Source organism: Neovison vison, chromosome 8 (genome assembly GCF_020171115.1).
Source record: "Neovison vison isolate M4711 chromosome 8, ASM_NN_V1, whole genome shotgun sequence".
Taxonomy (NCBI): domain Eukaryota; kingdom Metazoa; phylum Chordata; class Mammalia; order Carnivora; family Mustelidae; genus Neogale; species Neogale vison.
In genome coordinates this window covers 105106179-105129864 of record NC_058098.1, presented here as the reverse complement: position 1 = coordinate 105129864, position 23686 = coordinate 105106179, and the positions used below count along the sequence as shown (strand labels likewise).

Genomic DNA, 23686 nt, shown 5'->3' with positions numbered 1-23686 from the left:
GTGGAGGTTCCTCAAGATGTTAAAAATAGAGATACCCTATGACCCAGCAATTGTACTACTGGGTATTTACCCCAAAGATACAGGCATAGTGAAAAAAAGGGGCAGCTGCACCCTAATGTTCCTAGCAGCAATGTCCACAATAGCCAAATTGTGGAAGGAGCTGAGATGTCCTTCAACAGATGAATTGATAAAGAAGATGAGGCTCGGGGCGCCTGGGTGGCTCAGTGGTTTAAGCTTCTGCCTTCAGCTCGGGTCATGATCTCAGGGTCCTGGGATCGAGCCCCACATCGGGCTCTCTGCTCAGCGGGGAGCCTGCTTCCCCCTCTCTCTCTGCCTGCCTCTCTGCCTACTTGTGATCTCTGTCTATCAAATAAATAAATAAAACTTATTTAAAAAAAAGATGAGGCTCATATATACAATGGAATATTAATCAGCCATCAGAAAGGATGAGTACTACTATTTGCATTGACATGAGTGGAGCTGGAGGATATTATGTTAAGTGAAATAAGTCAAGCAGAGAAAGACTATTACATGGTTTCGCTAATATGTGGAATATAAGGAATCAGGCAGAGGACAATAGGAGGGAGGGAAGGGAGGTAAACCCGAATGGGAAGAAATCTGAGAGGGAGACAAACCATGAGAGACTCTGGACTCCAGGAAATAAATTAAGGGTTTCAGAAGGGAGGGTGGTGGGGGATGGGGTAATTGGGCAATGGGTATTAAGGAGGGCACATGATCTGATGAGTACTGGATGTTATACACAGCTAATGAATCATTGAGCACTATGTAAAAACTACCGATGAACTATATGTTGGCTGATTGGACTAAATAAGAAAATAAAAATAAAATACACAAAGTAAAAAAAAAGAGAGAGAGAAAAGAAGACCCCCAAATTCAGACACTCAAAAATGAAACAGTTTATTAGGTAACTAACTCTAACATGGTATCAGAAAAAGATCATGGGTTTTGGAGTCAACACTACCAAGTTTAAACCCTGTGTTTATTGTCAATTAGCCATCTATCCCTATTAAAATTCTTTGAAACTCACTGAATTTTTAATACCACTCTCCCTCTCCAGACTTTTCCTTCATCCCATACTAAAACTCTGTACCCATTAAATAGTAACTCTCTGTCCACCCCTTCCACCCCACCCGTGTAAATGACACCAAATCCCCTGGTAACCACTATGCTATTTTCTGTCTTTGTATATAATATGACTATTCTAAATACCTCATATAAGTGGAATCAAAGAATATTTGTCCCTGTGTGCCTGGCTTATTTTACTTACCATAATTTTTTTTTTTTTAAAGATTTTATTTATTTATTTGACAGAGAGAGATCACAAGTAGGCAGAGAGGCAGGCAGAGAGAGAGAGGAGGAAGCAGGCTCCCTGCTGAGCAGAGAGCCCGATGCGGGACTCGATCCCAGGACCCTGAGATCATGACCTGAGCCGAAGGCAGCGGCCTAACCCACTGAGCCACCCAGGCGCCCTACCATGTTTTTTGACATTCATCCATTATATATAGCATGAATCAGAGTTAACTTCCTTTTTAAGATTGAGCAGTACTTCATTGTATGCATGCTTCACTTTGTTTATTCATCTTCAAATGGACATTTGGGTGTTTCTACCTTTGCGTTATTGTGAATAATGCTGCTTTGAACATGAGTGTATAAGTATCTCTTTGAATCCCTGTTCTCATCTTTTCTTTTTTTTTCCCCCTGTACCCTATACCCTATAGTGGAATTGCTGGGTCAAATGGTAATTCTGTATTTAATTTTTGAGGAAACACCATAGTGCTTTCCATAGTGCACTGCACCATCTTACGTTCCTGATATCAAGGACTAAGACATTCAAAAACACATATATGGCAGAACAGAAAAGGTAATTGTGCAAACCCAAGGCAAGCTACAGCTCTGCAAAGACCAGAGAATACTTTTAAGTTTACAGTGTAGGTTGATCCCCAGCACAATGATACCTTGCAGCAGTAAAAACAACAAACAACAAACCCTGCTAAAGTGGGAGAATCTGACTTCAGACTTATAAGATTTAAATGTCTCATTTTCAGCAACAACAACAAAATCACAAGATGTACAAATAGGAAAATATGGCCCATCCAAAGGAAAATAAATGAACAGAAAATGTCCCTGAGAAAGACCAGATGACCATTTTACTCAACAGATACTTTAAAACAACTTTTAAAGATGGGCAAAGAGCCAAAGTAAAATGTGGACAAAGTCAAGAAAATGAAACATGAATAAAGTGGAAATATCAATAAAAAGATAGAAAACCTGAAAAGAAACCAAAAAGAAATTCTGCTGCTGAAAAGTACAATAACTGAAATGAAAATTTTATTAAAGTTACTTGAAAGCACATTTGAGCAGGCAGAATTGGTGAAGTTGAAAATAGTACAATTGGAATTATCAAGTCTGAGGAGAAGGGAAAAAATTTGAAGTAAACTGAGCCTAAGGGATCTGTAGAATACCATGAAGTAGACCAGCAGATACTTTGTGGAAGTCCCAGAAGAAAAATAGAAAGGGGCAGGGAGATGATTTAAAAGACTAGTGACAGAAACAGCTCAAATTTTATGAAAGACATGAATATAATCATCCAAGAAGCTCCACATACTTCAAATAGTGTATACTCAGAGACCCATGCCAATGCACATTGTAATGCCACATTATAATAGCAAACTTCAGGTAATGTTCAAAGCAGTGAGAAAGGACTTACCATATAAAAGGATCTCAGTAAGATTTTCAGCAGATTCCGTACCAGAAGTGTTGAGGGTCAGAAGGCAGTGGGTTGATATTTTCAAATCAAAGAAATATCAGCCAAGAATCTTATATCCAGCAAAACAAGGGAGAAATCAAGGCATTCCTAGATAAACAAAAGCTGAGGGAGTTTGTTACCACTTGATCAGCCTGGCAGGATATGCTACAGGGTGCCCTTCTGGTTGAAATTAAAGTGTGATAGTAACTTGAAGCCATATGAAAAAATAAATAGCTCTGTTAAAGGTAAATAATGGGTAATTATAAAAGCTAGCATTTTTGTAACTCAGTTTGTCACTCAATTTTTTGTTTTCTGCATGAGTTGGGAGACGTGGACATTTGAAAAAATATATATTAGGCTATGTTTTTGAACTCAGCCTACAGAAAGATGTACTTTTGTGACATGAGTAACTGAATGGGGGTGGGGACAGAAATGTATAGAATTTAAGTTTTTATATGCTATTGAAGTTAAGCTCATATAAACTCAAATTAGTGTTATAACTTTAGTATATTAACTGTAATCCCAATGTAACCACAAAGAAAATAGCTATAGGTTATACAAAAGAGCCAAGAAATAGGATTTGAGAAGTTTCACTATTAAGAGAAGTAAACAGAAAAGAAGACATTAATGCAGGAAATGAAAGACGAAAAAGCTGTAAGGCCTACAGAAAAATTGGCAAAATGGCAGAAGTAGGCACCTCTTTGTCAGTAATTAAAATGTAAATGGATTAAACTCTTCAGTTGAAAGAGCTTGGCAAAATTGATTTTTAAAAATGATCCTACTCTGTACTATCTATAAGGCATTCACTTTAGATCCAAAAGTACATGTCAGTTGAGAGTGAAAGGACAGAAGAAGATGCCCCATGGAAATGGTAACCAAAAGAGAGTAGAAGTTGCCGTACTAATATAAAACAAACTTTAAATAAAAAAGATTATGTCAAACCTTTTATATTACTAACAGTTTCAGTAGAATAAGAGGATACAACAATTAACTATACATATCTGTGCACCTAAAAACAGATTGTCAGAATATGTGAAGCAAAAATTGACAAAGGGGGAAATCATTCTGCAATAATAGCCGGAGACTTAATAATAACCTACTCTCAAAAGTGAATATAACAGCCAGGGGCACCTGAATGGTTCAGTTGGCTAAGCGTTGATTTTGGCTCAGGTCGTGATTCGGGGTTGTGAGATCGAGCCTTGAGTCAGGCTCCATGCTCAGTGTGGAGTCTGCTTGAGATTCTCTTTTTCCTGCTTTCTCTCTCCCTGCTGCTCATGTGCACAGTCTCTAAATAAATAAATAAGTCTTTTTAAAAATGTGAATAAACAACCAGACTGAAGATAAATAAAAAATAAGAGTACTTGAACAACACAATCAACTAGATCTAATAGACCTCTACAGAATTCCAAACAACAGAATACACATTTTTCTCATGTGCACTTGGGACATTCTTCAGAATGGACCATATGTTAGCTCAAGAATCAAGTCTCGATCAAATTTTAAAATATGTAAAGTATCTTCTCTGACTACAAGGGTTGATTGGAAATCGGTAGAAGGAGGAACACTGGAAAATTCACAAATATTGGGAAAAAAACACACTCTTAAAACAACAGATGGGTCAAAAAAAATTCACAAGGGAAACTAGCAAGTATTTAGAGATGAGTGAAAACCACAACACAATATATCCAAACTTGTGGTATATACCAGAAGCAGTCCCAGAAGGAAATTATAGCTATAAAAATGCTAACATTAAAAAAGAAGGAAGATCTCAAACCAGCCACCTCTAACTTTGTATCTTAAAGATTTAGAACAAGAAACTTACCTAAAATTAGCAGAATAAATGAAGTAATAAGGATTAGAGCTGAGATAAGTAAAATAGAGAATAAGAAGACAGAATAAGAAACCAACCGTGAGTTCTTTGAAAAGACCGACACAATTAGCTAGTCTTTGGCTAGATTGACTAAAAATGGGAGGAAAGAGAGAGAGGACTCAAGTCCCTAAAATTAGAAATGAAAGTGGGACTGTTACTATGATTCTACAGAAACTAAATATATAAGGTTACTATGAACAGTTGTGTACCAATGAATTGGATAACACATTTTGAAATGGACAAATCTCTAAAATAGTAAAACCTACCAAGACTGAAACTAAAGAGCAAATCTGAACAGACTGATTGAATTAGTAATGAAAAAATTTTGTGACAAAGAAAAGTCTCCAACCTGATGTATTCACTGGTGATTTCTACCAAATATTTAAAGAACCTCAGTTCTTCTCAAACTTTTCCCAAAAAAGTTGCTTTATAAAGCCATCGTTACCTTGATATCCAAGTCAACTGACAATACAGGAATATGAACACCAATGCAGAAATTTTTTTAAAAATGCAGAGACTTCAAAAGGATTATACACCATGACCAAGTGGGATTCCTGGAATGCAAGGATAGTTCAATATATGTAAATCAACCAGTGTAGGGAGGGGGGTTGGGAGAAGGGGGGTAGGGTTATGGACATTGGGGAGGGTGTGTGCTTTTGGGTAAATTGGAAGGGGAGATGAACCATGAGAGACTATGGACTCTGAAAAACAATCTGAGGGGTTTGAAGTGGCGGGGGGGTGGGAGGTTGGGGGTACCAGGTGGTGGGTATTATAGAGGGCACAGCTTGCATGGAGCACTGGGTGTGGTGAAAAAATAATGAATACTGTTTTTCTGAAAATAAATAAATTGGAAAAAAAATCAACCAGTGTAATATAACACATCAACAAAATAAAGGGGGAAAAACACATAAGCATCTCAGTTGATGCAGAAAAGCGTTTGACAGAATTTGACACCCTTTTATGGTAACATTCAACAAACTAGGAATAGAAGGAAAATGCCTCAGTGTAATAAAAGCCATATGTGAAGAATCCATAGCAAACATTACACTCAGTTGTGAAAGAAAGGTTTTTCTCTACAATCAGGAACAATGCAAGGATGTTTGTCTGCCTTTGGCTGCTTCTCCTCAACAGATACTGGAAGCTCTAACCAGAGCAATTAAGTAAAAGAAAGAAAAGGCATCCAAATTGGAAAGGAAGATGTAAAATTACTTTAAGATTTTATTTGTTTATTTGACAGAGCAATCACAAGTAGGCAGAAAGGCAGGGAGAGAGAGAGGGGGGAAAGCAGGCTCTCTGCAGAGAGCCTGATGTGGGGCTTAATCCCAGGACTCTGAGACCATGACCTAAGCTGGAGGCAGAGGCTTAACTCACTGAGCCACCCAGGCACCTGTAAAATTACATGTTTGTAGATAGTATGATCTTGTGTGTATAAACCCTAAAGATTCCAAACAAATCTATTCTAACAAAAGTGTTAGAACTAATAGATGAATTCAGCAAATTAGCAGGATACAAAACACCCAAAAGTCAGTTGCATTTCTGTTCACTAACAGTGAACAGTCTGAAAGGGAAATTAAGAAAGCAATCGTATTTACAGTAGCAACAAAAAGAATGATGAAATCCTTAGGAATTATTAGCCAAGGAGGTGAAAGACTTACACAGTGAAAAGTATAAAAACATTACTGAAAAAAAATTAAAGATATAAATAAAGGGAAAGACCTGCTGTGTCCATGGATTGGAATACTTAATATTGTAGCACCCAATCTGATCTGCAGATTCGGTGCAATCCCTATCAAAATCCCAATGACTTTTTGTTTTTTTAGAAATAGAAAAATTCATTTAGAAATTCATATAGAATCTCCAGAAAGAGCTAAAACAGTTTTGGGGGGGGAGCAAAGATGGAGGACTTACACTGCCTTAATCTCAAAACTTACTATAAAGCTGTAGAAATAAAACCAGTGTTCTACCTGCATGTAGACAGTCATAAAGACCAATGAAATAGAATAGAAAGCCTAGAAATAATATATGGCCAAATGATTTTTGACAGAGGTGCCAAGACCATTTGGTGGGGAAAAGACGGTCTTTTCAGCAGGCGGTGCTGGGAGAACTGGATAAACCATACGCAAAAGAATGAGGTTGGACTTTTACCTATTGCCATATACAAATTAACTCAAAATGGATCAACGACCTAAACGTAAAAGCTATAAAACTCCTAGAAGAAAATATAGGGCAAAAGCATCATGACAATGGATTTGGCAATGATTTCTTGGATATGACCTTAAAGCCACAGTCAACAACAGAAATAGAATAAATTGGACTTCATGAAAATTAAAAGCTTTACGAATCACAGAATGTATTAAAAATAAATAGAATAAAAAGATAACTCACCAAATGGAAGAAAATATTTGTAAATCATGTATCTAATGAGGGATTAATATCCAGAATATATATATAAAATTCTTAGGACTCAACTGAAAAAAAAAAATCCTATTCAAAAATACACAAAAGGACTTGAATAGACTTTAAAGTCCTTAGAACATTTCTCCAAAGAAGGTATACAAGTGGTCAATAGCACTTGAAAAGATAGTCAGAATTACTAATGATTAAGGAAATGTGTGTTAAAACCACAATGAGGATGCCTGGGTGGCTCAGTTGATTAAGCCGCTGCCTTCGGCTCAGGTCGTGATCCCAGGGTCCTGGGATTGAGTCCCACATCAGGCTCTCTGCTCAGCCGGGAGCCTTTTTCTCTCTCTGCCTCTGCCTGCCACTCTGCCTGCTTGTGCTCGCTCGCTCTCTCTCTCTGACAAATCTTAGGGGAAAAAAAAACTACAATGAGATAACACCTCAGACCCACTAGGATGCCTGCTATCAATCAAACCAAACCAGAAAATAAGTGTGGGCAGGATGTAGAGAAACTGGAACCAGTGGTCACTGTTGGTGGTAGTGTAAAATGACAGAGCAGCTGTGGAAAACAGTATGGCTATTCCTCAAAGAGTTAAAAATTGAATTGCCATGTGATGCCACAATTACACTTTCAAGTATTACTGTGGACTGAATGTTTTGCTCCCAAAATTCATATGTTGAATTCCTAATCCCCAGTGTGATAGTATGGAGGTGGTGGTAGGGTCTGGGAATAATTAGACTATGAAGGTGGAGCCCTTATGGATGGGATTAGTGCCCTTTTCTGAAGAGACACAAGAAAGATAATGTGTCCATGATGTCAGGATACAGCAAGAAGGTGTCTATGTACAAACTCGAAAGAGGGCTCTTAGGAATTGAACTAGCCAGCACTTTCATCTTGGATTTCCCAGTCTCCAGAATGGTTTGAAATGAGTTCTGTTGTTTAATTCACCAAATCTTCCGTATTTGTTATAGCAGCCTGACCTAATACATACATTCATACCACGAAGTAGGGTGCTGCTATAACAAACGTCTAAAAATGTGGAAGCGGCTTTGGAACTGGGTAATTGGTGGAGACTAGGAGAGTGTTGAGTTGCATGCTAAGAAAAACCTACTTTGCCAGGAATGGAACTTTAATGGCAGTTCTGGGGAGGGCTTAGTGGGAAAAAAAAAAATAAAGCTGGAGAGAAAGCTCCCATCTTGTTAGAGAACACTTAAATAACTGTACATAAATTGGTAAAGATATGGATGTTAAAGGTCATTCTGCTGAGGTGTCAGATGGAAATGGGGAACAGATTATTGGACAATGGAGAAAACACATTTGTTTATAAAATGGCAAAGAATTTGCCTGAACTATATTTGGGGTCTAGTGTTTATTGGAAGTTAGAACTTGCAAGCAATGAAGTTACAGATTTAGCTAAAGAATTCTTTTTTTTTTTTTTTTTAAAGATTTTAAAAGATCACAAATAGGCAGAAAGGAGGGGGGGGAGCAGGCTCTCTGAGGAGCAGAGAGCCTGATGCAGGTCTCTATCCCAGGACCCTGAGATCACAGCCTGCCTGAGCTGAAGGCAGAAGCTTAACCCACTGAGCTAAGTGAAGTATTGGAGGGATAGCTTGGTTCTTCCTGTTTACGGTAGAATGCAAGGAGAAATAGAGAAACTGAAGAATGAATTGTTTTTTTCTTTCTTTTATTCAAGTATAGTTGACACGTGTTGTTACATTAGTTTCAGCTTTACAACTTAGTGATTTAACTTCTCTGTACATTATGCTATGTTCACCTCAAATGTAACTACCATCTGTTACTGTACAACACTATTACAATACCCTACACTGTACCTTTTAATCCCAGTGATTTATTCATTCCATAACTGGAAGCCTTCACCCATTTTTGCCCATCCTCCACCCCCCACCCCTCTGACAACCATAAGTTTGTTTTCTGTGGATCTGTTTCTACTTTTCTTTCATTTTTATTTTTTAGATTCCAGATATAAGAGAAATGATACAGTATTTGTCTTTCTCTGACATAATTCACTTAACATAATAATCTTTAGGTTCATCCATGTTGTCAAAAAAAATGACAAGATTTCATTAGTTTTTATGGCTGAGTAATATTACATTGTGTGTATATAGCCCATCTTGATCCATTCGTGTATTGATGGATACTTGGGCTACTTCCAAATCCTGACTGTTGCAAAGAGTGCTGCAGTAGACGTAGGGGTGCATATGTCTCCTCAAATTAGTCTTTTTGTGTTCTTTGGGTAAATACTCAGGAGTGGAATTACTGGTTGACCAACTGTTTGGTAAGGAGATTAGAATGTGTGTTAACCGCAGACTACTTCAGCGACCCCAGCAGGATCACTGACAGTTTGAACGGGAAGAGATGGATATAGGTCCGGAATGAAGGAGGGCTGTCAGACTTAGATTCTTCAGGACAGGACGATAAACAAACCATTAGACTTTGAACCTGCACTGTTTTTCAAGAAAGGAAAGAATGTTCCAAAAGCTGGTTCAGAGATCATCAGGGCTACTATCTTGGTTCTAGTAATCCAGTCTGCTTCCAGCCAAAGCCATAGAAAAGGACTGCTGGCAGGGCCCTAAGGAGGTGACCCCCTGCCTGGCAGAGCCTCAAGTTGGGTGGGTCCTCCACAGAAAGCCACAGCATGGTGGTGCCCCACCAAGGCATGGGGTTGATATTGCCACCTCAGTGGGTCTGGAAGTCAGATCACTGGATCAATGAGGATTCTTAAGTCTTAAGACCTTGTGGAGTTTGCCTTGTTAGGTTTTGAAATTGCTGGGGACTGTTACCCCTTCTTCTTTCCTATTTCTCCCTTTTGGAATGGAAATATCTATCCTATGCTAGTGACATGTTCATAGCTGGAGAGGAATTTTGCCTCAGGATCAATCATACCTTGAGTCTTACTCATCTGATTTGGATATTTATTAATTATTTTATTTTTCTAGTATAGTTGACATACAATGTTACATTAGTTTCACATGTAAGGTTTAGATGATATTTAGATGAGACTTTGGACTTTAGAAGTTAAAGTTGAAAAAAAAAAAAAAAGTTGAAGGGCACGTGGGTGGCTCAGAGGATTAAGCCTCTGCCTTTCAGCTCAGGTCATGGTCTCAGGGTCCTGGAATAGAGCCCGGCATCAGGCTCTCTGCTCAGCGGGGAGCCTGCTTCCACCTCCCTCTCTGCCTGCCTCTCTGCCTACTTGTGATCTCTTTGTGTCAAATAAATAAATAAAATCTTTAAAAAAAAAAAGTTGAAGTTGATGCTGAAACGAGTTAACACTTTTGAGGTTGTTGGGATGGAATGAATACATTTTACATGTGAGAAGGGCATAAATTTGGGCAGAGGTAGAATGCTGTGGACTGGATGTTTGTATCTCTTGGGCATGTGAGGCTACAGCAATAAGTTATCTAACTGCAAACCAGGAAATAGGTTCTCAGCAGGAACCAGATTGGTTGTTGGCACCTTGGTCTTCCAGCCTCCAGAACAGTGAGAAGTAAATTTATGTTGTTTAAACTACCCAGTCTATGGTAACATGGTGTGTACACAAAAGATTTGAAAGGGCCTCCAGGAGATATTTGTATACTTCTGTTCATAACATCATTATTCGCAATAGCTCGGAATTAAAAGCAGCCCAGATGTCTGTTGATGAATAAACAGAATTTGGTATTTGGTATATACATGCAATGGGGTATCAATTCAGTTTTAGAAAGAAAGGAAAATCTGATACGTGTAACAATATGGATCAGTCTTAAGGATGTTATGCCAAGTGAAATAAGTTAGTCACCAAAAGACAAATAGTCTATGTTTTATTTATATAAGGTACCTAGAGTAGTCATTCAGAAAGGCAGAAAGTAGAATGATGGATGGTTACCAGGGGCTGGTGAGAGGAGGGAATATTTTGATAATTTTAATATGTTCGGGTTTTCCTTTAAGTTGCAGGATTTTATAAGTCATTAGTGAATGTAGTGATTATATTCTCATAATCGTGGGAGCACTGCTGATTATTAGAGCAAGCTCTGGAATACATTTACAGTATTTTTAAAGGTCCTTAGTACCAATACCAACAAATGCCCTTGCCAGAGCAGTTTTGAAATTTTGCCTAATTATACTAGGATTTACTTTTACGTTACTTTAAACTGTTTTTGGAAATAATGAAAGCCTATTATATTAATTATTTTAATTTTGTTTATATCTTCCTTTCTCTTTTCCTTTTATTTTTAATCTTTTTTAAGATTTTATTTTTAAGAAATCTCTACACCCAACGTGGGGCTCAAACTCACAACCCTGAGATCCAGAGTCACAACCTTCACAGACTGAGCCAGCCAGCTGCCCCTATTTTCTTTTTAATAGGCACACTTAGATCACCCTAAGAACAGATTAGAGTGCCAATACATCTCCTGTATTTAATTTAATTTAATTTTTAAAATTTAATTTAATTTAAAAATTTAATTTAATTTTTTGGTTTTTTTGTGTTATGTTCTAAATTTAGATATCCAAAGAGAAGAAGAAAAAGTGAAACGGTCAGTGAAAGATGCTGCCAAGAAGGGTCAGAAGGACGTCTGTGTGGTTCTAGCCAAGGAGATGATCAGGTCAAGGAAGGCTGTGAGCAAGCTCTACGCTTCCAAAGCGCACATGAACTCCGTGCTCATGGGGATGAAGAACCAGCTGGGTAAGAGGGCAGTTACCTTACAGCGTCTTCATCGGTGCGGACGCTCTTGCTCTTGTTACCAATCCTGGCTGCTGCCGTGAGTAGGAAAAGTCTCAGCTCTGGTTTTTATTCTTTATATTGTCTTTGGAGTGTTAACACAAATGCAAAATATGATTATTACTATCATTTTATGATTCATTTTCCTTTGCCAGTGTTGTTAAATAATGGCAAGATATGCATATCAATCTGCTTTACTTGGAATATTTTCCCTCATGTGAATAGTGTCTTAAAAGTGACCTGAGCATTGAGTTTTGGGAGTAAGAAGTACGTTAGAGGAGGAAGAGGAGCATTTCCCTGGTTTGGGTGCAGACCACCGGAGCCAGAATTTTTTTTTTTTAAGATTTATTTATTTATTTATTTGACAAACAGAGATCATAAGTAGGCAGAGAGGCGGGCAGAGAGAGATGGGGGAGCAGGGAGCCCAATGTGGGGCTCGATCCCAGTACCCTGAGTTCACGACCTGAGCCAAAGGCAGAGGCTTTAACCCACTGAGCCACCCAGGTGCCCCCTAGCCAGAATTTTAAAATAGTCCATGTTTGTCTTTAGCTTTCACCCACTTCCTTTTGTGCCTTATCTCTGGCCCTTTAATGCTTCCTTACATCTTAGGAATCTGTACACTATGTAATGGGTGTTCAGCACACATGGGAACTATCAGTTTAATTTTAAAAACATGTTATAATATTTAAAACAAAATAAACATAATTGAGTTTTCTTTTATTGTCCATATAATACTGTTGTGATCTTTCACAGTATCTATCTCCAGGTCAGAGGCAGCTTGAGTCATAGATTAAATTTTATATCCAGTTGGTTTCTGGTTTTTTACTTAATTTCTGTTAAATTAAGAAGTCCTAACTCAGAAGTATCATTCCTTGAGAATGGCAGCAAGTGACTCTCAGATATTTAGACTTGAGTACTGACTCAGAAATTACAGTGAAATTTTTCACTAAGGAATGTTTTCAGCTGTCAGATACAACATTGATGATACGGCACATTCAAAAGCTAGGAGACTTGAATGTTTCAGATTAGGGGCTGGTGCCAAATGAGTACCTGATCCATTATTTGGTTTTATTTGGTTCTGAAAGTATTCCTTTGGGTTCAGTGTTAACACTGAGAAGTGGTTGTTAAAAACACCTAGTAATGAGTAAATCATCAGTTTCTTTCTGAAGATACTGAAAATAGTAATAATGGATTGGGAAGGAGGGAAAAAAAAAACCATACCACATCTTCTTAACTTCAAAATCTATTATTTCAGCTCTAAGTAATTATATGTACACATATTTATACACACGCACACACACACACGCACATGCTTTTTAAATACTAGATATATAATCTAGATACATGCCTTTGAAGAAGCCAGAGTAGAGAGAGAGAGAGAGCGTGAGCGTACCTGGAAGAAATAATCTAATCTAATCTGTCATTTTGAAAGCTTAAGTATACTCTTGCCTTTCACAGCCAGCAAGGATTTCTTACTTACATCCTGTTCTTTCTGCAGCATACATGTTTAGTTGCCCATGATGAACTTACTGTAAAATTTTTCAGTATCTCCTTTACTGAATCATCATTAGAAAACGTACAGCTTACTGTGCTCCCCCGCTTCTCCCACTAATAAAGCACTATATGCACAGCCTCTTTAGGTTCCCCAGTTGCAAAGATAAAAGTTCACCGGATAATACACTAGATGCTTAGGTTCCTATCACCCAGAATTAATAAAATTTGATACTTGTTATATTTGCTTCAGTTTTATATTATAGAAGAAGCCATATTACTACAGTTGAAGCTCCTTTAATAAGCCTTCCCAGTTCCAGCCCCTTCTCTCTCAGCCTCCCCACAGGTAACCACTGTCATGAATGAGTTCAGTGGATGAGAGTTCTTTTTTCCATACCTCTTTACCAGTCTTTGTCAGACTTTGTAATTTTTGAGAAATGTTACCTTGTTCATAGCAAATAACATTTCTCGGGGAACTAGTGTACTTGATCACAGTCTTCACCTTTTCTTTCTGTGTACTGATTCCTAAAAACCTTTTCAAACAGTTACAGCTCACAAGTAATCTGCATGAAAAATCTCTTCTCCTGTAGCGTGTTCTTTCTTTTTTTTTTTCCCCAATTTATTTATTTTCAGAAAAACATTATTCATTATTTTTTCACCACACCCAGTGCTCCATGCAAGCCGTGCCCTCTATAATACCCACCACCTGGTACCCCAACCTCCCACCCCCCCCGCCACTTCAAACCCCTCAGACTGTTTTTCAGAGTCCATAGTCTCTCATGGTTCACCTCCCCTTCCAATTTACCCAAATCCCCTACTCCTAACGCCCCTTGTCCTCCATGCTATTTGTTATGCTCCACAAATAAGTGAAACCATATGATAATTGACTCTCTCTGCTTGACTTATTTCACTCAGCATAATCTCTTCCAGTCCCGTCCATGTTGCTACAAAAGTTGGGTATTCATCCTTTCTGATGGAGGCATAATACTCCATAGTGTATATGGACCACATCTTCCTTATCCATTAATCCGTTGAAGGGCATCTTGCGTGTTCTTTCAATAGTGAGCATAACGAAAACTCTCGTATGTACTGCAGAGAAGTCAGAAGCCTGTTATCCTTTTTACACCCATAATAATATATTTTATTGTTGGTTTCAAATATATATTATTTGTGGTTTTATCACAACCAAGAAGTAAGATACCTGTTTGGTCTTTAAATGTCCAAGTGCTCCAAAGCTCCATTCTAGATCCTCTGCTGTTTTCCAGGTTCTCTGTCCCCGTATGACTTCACCTAACCTCGTTCCTCCAGGTGTTGCTTTGCACATTTTGATCTACAAGCTCAACTTTGCCACCTAGTGTATGGGTGGCGTCTCCACTTCTGTCTTTGTGGGTGTGTCACAGTTGCCATGCCTGCACAGAAATCTTGGCTGGTGCACCTCAGCTGCACCCACTCCTCCTCCCTGCATTTTCCTCTGGGAGCCCAAGACCTCGAACACTTTCATCTGGGAATATTTCCACATGGCTTCCTAAGACAGGGGTTCTGTCCCTTCTATTCCCTGTACTCTTAGTTCTTGGATGTGTTCATGTGATTATTTCCTTGCCATTGTATTTTCTGTTTCTTTCTGGAAGCAAAAGATTTTAGTTGTCAGATTTCCCAGACCGATTCTGAAATTTCTTACCTTTCCTGTTTTCCATTTTGAAAATCATAATAGCACCTTCCTCATAGGGTAGGTGTGAGGCTTATTCAACACCTGGCGTGGGGTGATTGCTTTACATGTAGGTTCAGAATATCAGCTGTCATCAGTTTTGTCACTGTGTTTTCCTTTCTGAGAAATTTCCTCAACTTTATTTTCCATTTCTTTTCTTGAATTCTTTATTTTGGCTGTTTTAATTTTATTTACAGAGAAGAGATCTCTATTTTTTTTAATCATCCTGTTCTTACTTCATAAACACAATTTGTTCCCCATACTGATTGTCTTCTTTCTGAAATATTCTAGTGTTCCTTGAACTGTGTTTCTCAGAGCTCCTTCCCACCACCCCCTTCTTCCCTTTTTCTCTCTCTCTCTCTCTTTTTTTTTTTTTTTTTTAAGGAAGAAAGAGAGAGGGAGAAAAGGATGGGGAGGCTAGATTGAGTGTAGGCTGCGTGTCTTCTCAGGCAGATAGACTAAGCTACAAATAGCAAAATGATAATGCATTTGATCCATTTTTTTAGCCCATATTATGTGCCAGATATATTGTTGGGCACAGGGAATGAATTAATCAACATTATAGGACAGTCATTGCCCTCTAGAGTATGGGGTGGAAAACAAATAATCAGATAAAATTAACAAAAATAAAAATACATAATAAATAATAAATTTAAGAAGTAAGTAGATGCCCTGCAAATTCGCTGTAAGCACCAGGGGACTTGTAAAAGGGAACTGATGATACCTGAAGAAGGAAGTGGGCGGCAGGGGATGGGGAAGGGTCCAACCAGACTGCCAGAAAGCCCCGGGGCTGAAAAGAACTGTGCACTTAAAGCACTGAAGAAAGTTCTGGGAGGTTGGGGTGCCTGAGAGCAAGGGGGAGGGGTGGTCAGAGAGGCTGAGCAGGAAGGTGAGGATGGTTTTTACAGCTGTTGGGAGAGGAAGGGTTTTCAGAGGCAAGCTCCGGTTTAGACGGCAGTGGTGATGGCACAGGTGATATGCAAGGGGAGTTCAGAGGAAGAGTATCTTGGGGAGAATCGGAGTCCTCTGTGTTGACCGGTTAGGGTGTACCGAGGCACAGGTGAACGTTTTGGGCTGTGTTCAGCAAACAGCACTTGATTCCATTTGACAAGAGCACATTAAGGGGGGCAGTGGGAGGTAAAGCTCCAAAGGCAACTTGGAGTCAGTTAACCTGAGGAGCTGTCCTTCATCTCATAGGCAGCGGAGCACCGCGGCCCCCTGCGAGCACAGAGGGCAGTGCGGCGAGGATCTGGCCCCGTGGAATGGTGGCAGTGGGTGGGGCCGGTGGTGGCTGGAGCTGCCGCAGCGGGCAGGGCCTGAGTGGCTCAGTCTGACGGCTCCCAGTGTGCTCGCTTCGGCAGCACATACACTAAAACTGACGGCTCCCAGTGACAAGAGGACGCTGGGAAGGCCTAGTCTGGATGCAGAGTAAATGGCCTTAGCGAAGGTATAAATGAGCTGGAAATGCTCTAAGCCCTTGAACCTGGGAAGAATGCAGGGCCATTAAAAGACACTGGAAACCAAGGGGAGGGAAGAGGCTCTAAAGAGAAAATGGAGATTCTGTTTGGGGCTGTCCAGACTGACTCCAGCAGGATCCCCCTGCTTCTCAGCACCTAAGCACAGTACCTGGTGGGAGGAACTCCCAGGGAGGGTTGTTGCCAGGGTCTGTAGTAAGAAGTTCCTGTTGGCAAATTAATAAATACAGCAGAGAAGGTAACTGAAGGTGGCAGCAAGGACAAGGCAGGAGGGAGGAGTCTACATTTTAGAATGAGAAAAGAGAAAATCAGTAATACTGTACTGAGAGTTCCTGAGATATTAGGGTCTTGCCCTTGATGTCCGCCCCCCTTCCCTCCTCTGCCTGCTTCTGCTTTGAAAAGCCAACATTTGATGAAGTCATTTTCCTTAAGATGTTCTTCAGTTAAAATGCAGATGTGCCTGGGAGGGGTAATATGTTAAACCTTGTCAGCTATTAATACACTGTCATGATTAGATGGTTTGCAAGTGATCGCTTTCTGACAGCATCTTCTTGCAGAATAAGACAGGTGATGAGTATGTTTTAATTAGGGGAGTAAATTAAAAGAGAGGTTTGAAGGTGGGGCAGGAAAGAGAAATGCCTTGTGATCCAGAAAGTCCAGCTCTGGGTATACCCCTAAAAGAATTGAAAGCAGGGACTCAGATATTTGTACATCCATGTTCATAGTCACATTATTGACAGTAGGCAAAAGTTTAAGTTAATCTGAGTGTCCATTGAAGGATGAATGGATAAACAAAATGTGTGTACACACAGCGGAATGTCATTCAACTTCAGTTAAAAAGGAAGGAAATACTGACGTGCTGTTATAGTGTGAATGAACCCTGAAGGCATTATGCTAAGTATAATAGCCCTGTCACCAAAGGATAGGTAGCAACTATATGTCACTTGCGGGAGGAGGTACCTAGAACAGTCAGATCTGTAAAGACAAAGTACAGTGGTGTGTGCCGGGCATTGGAAAGAGGGGAAATGGGACATAGAGTTTAATGGAGACAGAATTTCAGTTTGGGAAGATGAAAAAAGATCTAGAGACGGTGGTGATGGTTGCACAACAGTGTGAATGTGACACTTAAAAATGATGAAAACAGTAAGTTTTATGTTATGCATATTTTGTAAAGGTGGGCCAGGCCTGGATGCTGAGCCATCGTGGAAATGGGAGCTCTGAGCCCGTGGGTAGTTGGGGCAGAGTGACCAGAGGAGCAAGAAAGGCAATGAAAAGAGAGGGTCAGCCTAGAGCAGCCCCTCCACCTAGGAACCTGTTCCGCTTTCCTTCTGTGGCTCTCTGTTTTGTTTTCTTGCTTTGATTGGAGCACTTGAAAGCGAGTTTGCCAAGTGTGGATCTTTGAGGTGAAACACAGTGTTTGTGAAATTTAAACTGATGGTCAATCAGAAATTTTTAATTTAAAAGTTATGCAGGCTTACTGTATTAAAAAAGTACTACATAAATATATAAAATAAAAAGTATTGTTTTGGCCTCAGCCCTCTTCTCCACCAGTAACTACTATTACAGTGTCATTTGAACTTCTGGGCAGTTTATTTTCTTTACTCTAGTAGTGTGTCATTTTATATATAAATGATCCATAATATAAGGACATACTGTTCTTATGTACATAAACATAAAATTATATGTATTATATATAATGGATAATACAGAAATAGATATGCCTGTGTACATATTTCTTACCCACGTCTCCAAATCTAACCCCATAAATAAACACATAGGAACACATGGGCTTTTCCCTTTATTTGGCATTTAATGTTTAATATGATCTGGCATATACAAAATTAAAACTCAATTTCTGTAAGATTTGCTGAACAATAATCTTCTAAAATAAATATGTATCTGTGTTATATATTGTCCATGTGTTTATTCAGTGGTTTTAAATGTTTTCCTTTAAAACTTCCACAAATCCAAAATCTGTAGAACAAATGGTCTTTTTCAAATGAAATATTTTTCCTTTGCACAAACAAAATACAGTATTAGTAGAAGTTTTTAAAAGGATAAAAAATACCTCCCTAACAAATTGATTGATTCTGTTTGTTTTCTTTTTAGTTTTAGTTATAGTTGATAGGAATACTTTATGGAGCTGTAAGTGTACAAGAACATATAATTGACATTAAGTGAGTGACATGACATAGTTGTCCTCGAAGTTTTAAGGTCCCATCTGTAGCAAGCTGGATCATCAAAAAGCCACATTTTCACCCCTCTCAGCTTTACTGCCCACAGAAATGGCTTTCCTGAGCTGTATTTGCACAATATTCTTTTGCTTGTTTTTTAGTGGATAAGATACAGCTAAATGAAAACTATTTCTCTAACTTCTATACAATTACTGGTATAGGCAGTAAAGATTGGGGTATGAAATTTCTGTTAGAACCCAGTGCTGGAAAAAAATGATCTTCCCTAATGAAACAGAATGCTACGACCACTGAGTGTCCTTACCGAGGCTCAGAACACTGTTAACCTCTTTGCCTCAGCTGTCGAGATGCTAAAGGTAAATTTATTCTCAGTTACAGTAACTCTACCAGTCCAAGTCAGTGATCCCAAGCAGAGGGCGGTTATGCCCTTCAGGGGACATTTGGCAGTGTTTGGAGACATTTTTGCTTGTCCCAACTGGAGAGGGCTGGGGGGGAATGGTTAATGGCATGCCGTGGGTGGAAGCCAGGGATGCTGCTGAACATTGTGAATGCGTAGAACAGGCGCCTGCAGCAGAACTGTCCAGCACAAACCATTCATCGTGCCATTGTTGAGAAACTTAGGCCTACATTTGTGGAATCAACTCACCCTTTTTTGCTTTTCTATTTTTTTTTTTTAAGATTTTATTTACTTTTTCGAGAACGAAAGAGATAGTAACAGGGGTACCAAGAGAGAGCAAAGTGGGGAGGAAGGAGAAGCAGATTCCCTCCTGAGCAGGGAGCCCAACGTGGGGCTTGATCCTAGGACCCTGGGATCACGACCTGAGCCGAAAGCAGATGCTTAATAGACTAAGCCACTGAGGAGCCCCACTTCTGTATTTTATCATACCTGCTAATGCAATGTCTTTGTAGTAAACTGTTTCAAATTATTTTTTTAAGTGGTAATATAAATTATAAATAAACTTAATTTTAAATTTTGAAAGTTTCCCAAATGTGCATGGTTCCAATAATTTTTAATGACTATAATTCTCTTTTATGGCCTTTGGTTAAGTTCCCCATATTATAGGATGTTTATTGTCTCCTTTTTAATTTTTATCTTTCTGTTCTTTATTTCTTACGTATCAGATGTTTCTTGTAAATCATTTGTCTTTTTTTTATATCATTTATCTTTTAACTTTTTCTGAACCTTATTATAAGGAAGAAGTATCTTACTCTCTTCAAAGATACTTATTTTGAGTCTTTTATTTTTCTCTGTATATATAATCTTCTTTATTTTGAGTTTTCATTATACAGTGCACATACATTTATTTGTGGCCTTTTAAAAAATCCACTTGCCACAATCCTGATTATCAAATTAAATTTTTTGGAATTTTATTTCTAGGTTTATTTTTGCTTCCTCTTGTCCCCACTATATTGACTCTTCCCTTTTTTGACAATCAGAAATTTATACCTTTTTCAAAGTACTAATGTTTTAGTATTTTAACACTTTGGTCCCACCATTTTTTTTTTCTGTCTCCCATCATTTTATTTGTTTTTACTAATTCAGCTCAATAAAATATTGAACACATGTCATGTTCAAGCACACTTGGATCCACACAGGATGGATGTCCACACGGGCCCAAGTTTTATTCTAATCTGGACTCAGGGTCTAGATTAGGATAGAACTTGGGCCTGTGTGGACATCAAACATGACAGTTCAGAAAGAACTGTATGGAATCAGCTTCATTTCTGTCCTTCTTCCCATCACTTACCTTTTTACAATAATGAATTGTAACTAATATTTTAGAACTTTTTTGTATCATTGTAATGGCATATATAATTTATTATTTCTGCCATACAGATTCTTGGTATTTCTGCTGTAATCTCAATAAATAGGTCAGTATTTTACTTCTTCATGCTCATGTGAAGGGGATGATGAAGTATTCTCCAACTAGCAAGCTTCCTTGCTCCTTTGGAAGAACCTCAAAATTGTGTGTTAGTCATTTCTGCAGTCACTCATTTCCTTGCCTCTTGTCTTCCCTTAGATGTGAAAGCAGTTGTTGAACAGCTCAGAACTTTAAGTCTCATGAAAGTCCAGAACAGATTTGGAGGGGTGCAAAATCTCTATTTGGACACATTTCAGATGTGTGTGTGGCCAGGGGGCAGGGCAGAGGGATGATTAGCTGCTATGTTTGTGATTTCTTAGATAGAATATATAGAATGGATATGATCAGACTACCAAAAATGTTTCCTTAACAAGGAACAGTAACCACCATATTGTGACACATAGACTCACTATGGATCTTGTCCTTATTTCTCTGGTTTTCCTGAGGACCAGTGACAGGTCTCTCTCAGAGCAGCCGCTGTCCATTGGCTGGTGTAGGAACACCGGTTGGGTAGCCTAAAGTGTGGAATTTTTCAGTGTGGCTGTTCTCCTGTAGGTGACTTGTCTTGGGTGTCAACAGTCATTCCTAGCTGACTTCTTCCTTAAAGATCAGGTGCATGCCTTCAGGCCACTCTCTAGTCTGTGTGCATGCTCAGAGAATGTGTACCTGTTGTAGCCAAAGTCACATACAATTCGGAAAAGTCAGTCTCTGGGTCAGCTAGCAGAGGAATGCAGTCTGTATGTTCGTAAATAGCTTTGGGAGTCCACCTCCCAAAAAACAACCCAGCACCTGTTGCTGTTCTATTAGAATACCTTATAACTGTTACTCTTTGTACCAGTCCTATGTCACATTCTGTTAAACAATCCTGTTACTTTTCCCCCAGCGGTTTTGCGAGTGGCTGGTTCCCTGCAGAAGAGCACAGAAGTGATGAAGGCCATGCAGAGTCTCGTGAAGATCCCAGAAATCCAGGCCACCATGAGGGAGCTATCCAAAGAGATGATGAAGGTGACTGGGGCCACTCCTGCATCCCATTCCTAGGAGTCACTCCCAGCGGATGGTGGGGGCTAGGGCCAGGAGTGGGCAGGAATGGATAGATCACTGTTGCCAGACGGAAAGGATTTTGAAGACAGAGGAGCAGCTCTTAACGCTGGTCGAAACTGTTTGAGTTGACCATGGCAGAGGCTGGGTCGTATTGCCAGTGTCCCAGGATCAAGGCCTTAAAAGGAATTCTACGGGTGGCCTTCAGACAGGGACAAGGCTCAGGAGAACATTGTTACTGAGCCCCCCCACCAGCCAGTGGTATATCATACATGTGGTCCTAGAGAGTCCTCCTAGTGATCCTGTGAGGAAGCTATTTTTTTTTAACCCCATTTTACACAGGAGGATATCAAGTCTTAAGATTGCCAGGTAATTTACCTAAGTGACTTTGGTAGTAATGACAGATCTGGGGTTGGAGCACACACGTCTGACCTTATTGCCTGAGCTGTGTCACAAGTGGTGATAGTAAGTTCCTCAGACAGATGTGTTTCTCACTTTGGACTTGTAACCTGAGCACCAACATTGGATACCTCAGATTCTTATATATTAGCTTATGTAGAAAAATTTCTTTTCTTCCTTGGGAATTTCATTTATGAATTGAAATCTCTGCAGAGCTTTAGGGCATGGGAGAGAGGAATGGGAGGAAATTGATGGAATGACAACATATAATAATGCCCAGAACCCGGTCTTTGGAACCAGAAGTGCTTGGGCAGTAGTAGGGAGGAGGAAATGGGGTCAGGAGTGTGTGTCCTTTCAAAGTGGTGTGTGGATCTTTTTTCCCAAGTTGTGATGACTGTCCATGTAGAACTGGATAAAAAGTTCTGTGGTTTTTTTTTTTAAGATTTTATTTGTTTATTTGAGAGAGAGATACACGGCGAGAGAGGGAACAAAGCAGTGGGGGTGGTAGAGGGAGAAGCAGGCCTCCCATTGAGCAGGAAGCCCGATGTGGGGCTCGATCTCGGGACCCTGGGGTCATTACCTGAGCCTGAGCTGAAGGCAGACGCTTAACAACTGAGCCACCCAGGCGCCCTTCACAGCAGCTTCTGAATGCTGAAAGTAATACAGTAATGCAGACCTGCATGTGATACCGGTTCCAGGCTCCATCCTCAAGTACAAACTGAAGCCTCTGGTAGGGGCCCAGCTCCTTGAGGGCAGGAAACGTGATGTTAGTCATCCCGTTTGTTCCCAGACCCCGGCCTGTTGTGTGGCACAGAGCAGGCATTTGACGAATGGTTGCAGATAGAATAAGTGAATAAATGACTGAATGACGTCTGCCTCCGGGATGTGGAAGGCTGTTACAGTCAGGACTCCAGTAGGCTCTGTCAGCCGGCTATGGAGCACGTCCTGAACCTCCGGCATGGTAGCCCCCAGCACCAAGTTGACATCCATTCCTTCAGGTCACAGGGCTCCACCTGTGCATTTGTTGATTTGTTCATTTAGGTTGGGAGGAAAGGATCTGAGAATGGGTAGAACACGGCTATTAGTCTGATTCATGTCAGTAAGAATGGTCTGGCAGTAGAAAGGCGGGAGAAAGGGCTTCATCTACTGTCATCGGCATGGTCCATGAGCACACACCATGCCCTGCCAATGCCGGGGAGCCAGGGCCGGAGCTGCCACAAGGGACCCTCTGCTCCATGAGTCTCTGGATCAAGGTACAAAGCAAAGGGGCTCAGCTCTTGCAAATGGCAAAGGAATTAGGATTTTTCTGTCTGGCCACTTCTCAGAAGCCTAAACCCATACTTTCCTTCTGCTTCTCATCCCTTCCTATGTCTTCTGCCCGGGGATGCCAGGGGCCTCTTTCATTAGAGGGTGCTCTTAGGACCTTTTGCTTTAAAACCAAACAAAAAACAGTAGGGTCTCACTTGGGAGCCGAGGACACTGCTCCGCAAGGAAGGCTGTGGGTCCATTTTGTGTTGGGCAGTGCTCAAGAATGGTTTTCTTTTGCCCGGTGGTGGCACCGTGCTACCTCGAGAACAAAGGAGGCTGAGTGATTGGCTTCAGGCTGCCAGACCTGAGGCTTCCAGTAGAGTCTGGGAGTGACCTTGTTGGGTCCAGAAACCTTGTCTTATTGATTCTCTCAGGAATGGAGTCAGTCCTTGGTGAACCGATTGATCCTTGCCAGACTCCCCTTGGACTGGCCTGTACCAGCAGCTGTAACCTAGACACGC

At 40.0% G+C, this 23686-nt stretch overlaps 1 protein-coding gene across 2 annotated transcripts in view; it reads left to right on the top strand.

The window, feature by feature from the left end:
• The window catches only part of LOC122915068 (charged multivesicular body protein 3), a 101906-nt gene that overhangs the window by 75744 nt on the left and 2476 nt on the right, over positions 1 to 23686 (top strand). For both annotated transcript variants that reach the window (XM_044261574.1, XM_044261573.1), the window contains 2 exons: positions 11540 to 11719; positions 21364 to 21485. In XM_044261574.1, coding sequence (XP_044117509.1) covers positions 11540 to 11719; positions 21364 to 21485 — 302 coding nt within the window. The remainder of the gene's footprint in view (positions 1 to 11539; positions 11720 to 21363; positions 21486 to 23686) is intronic.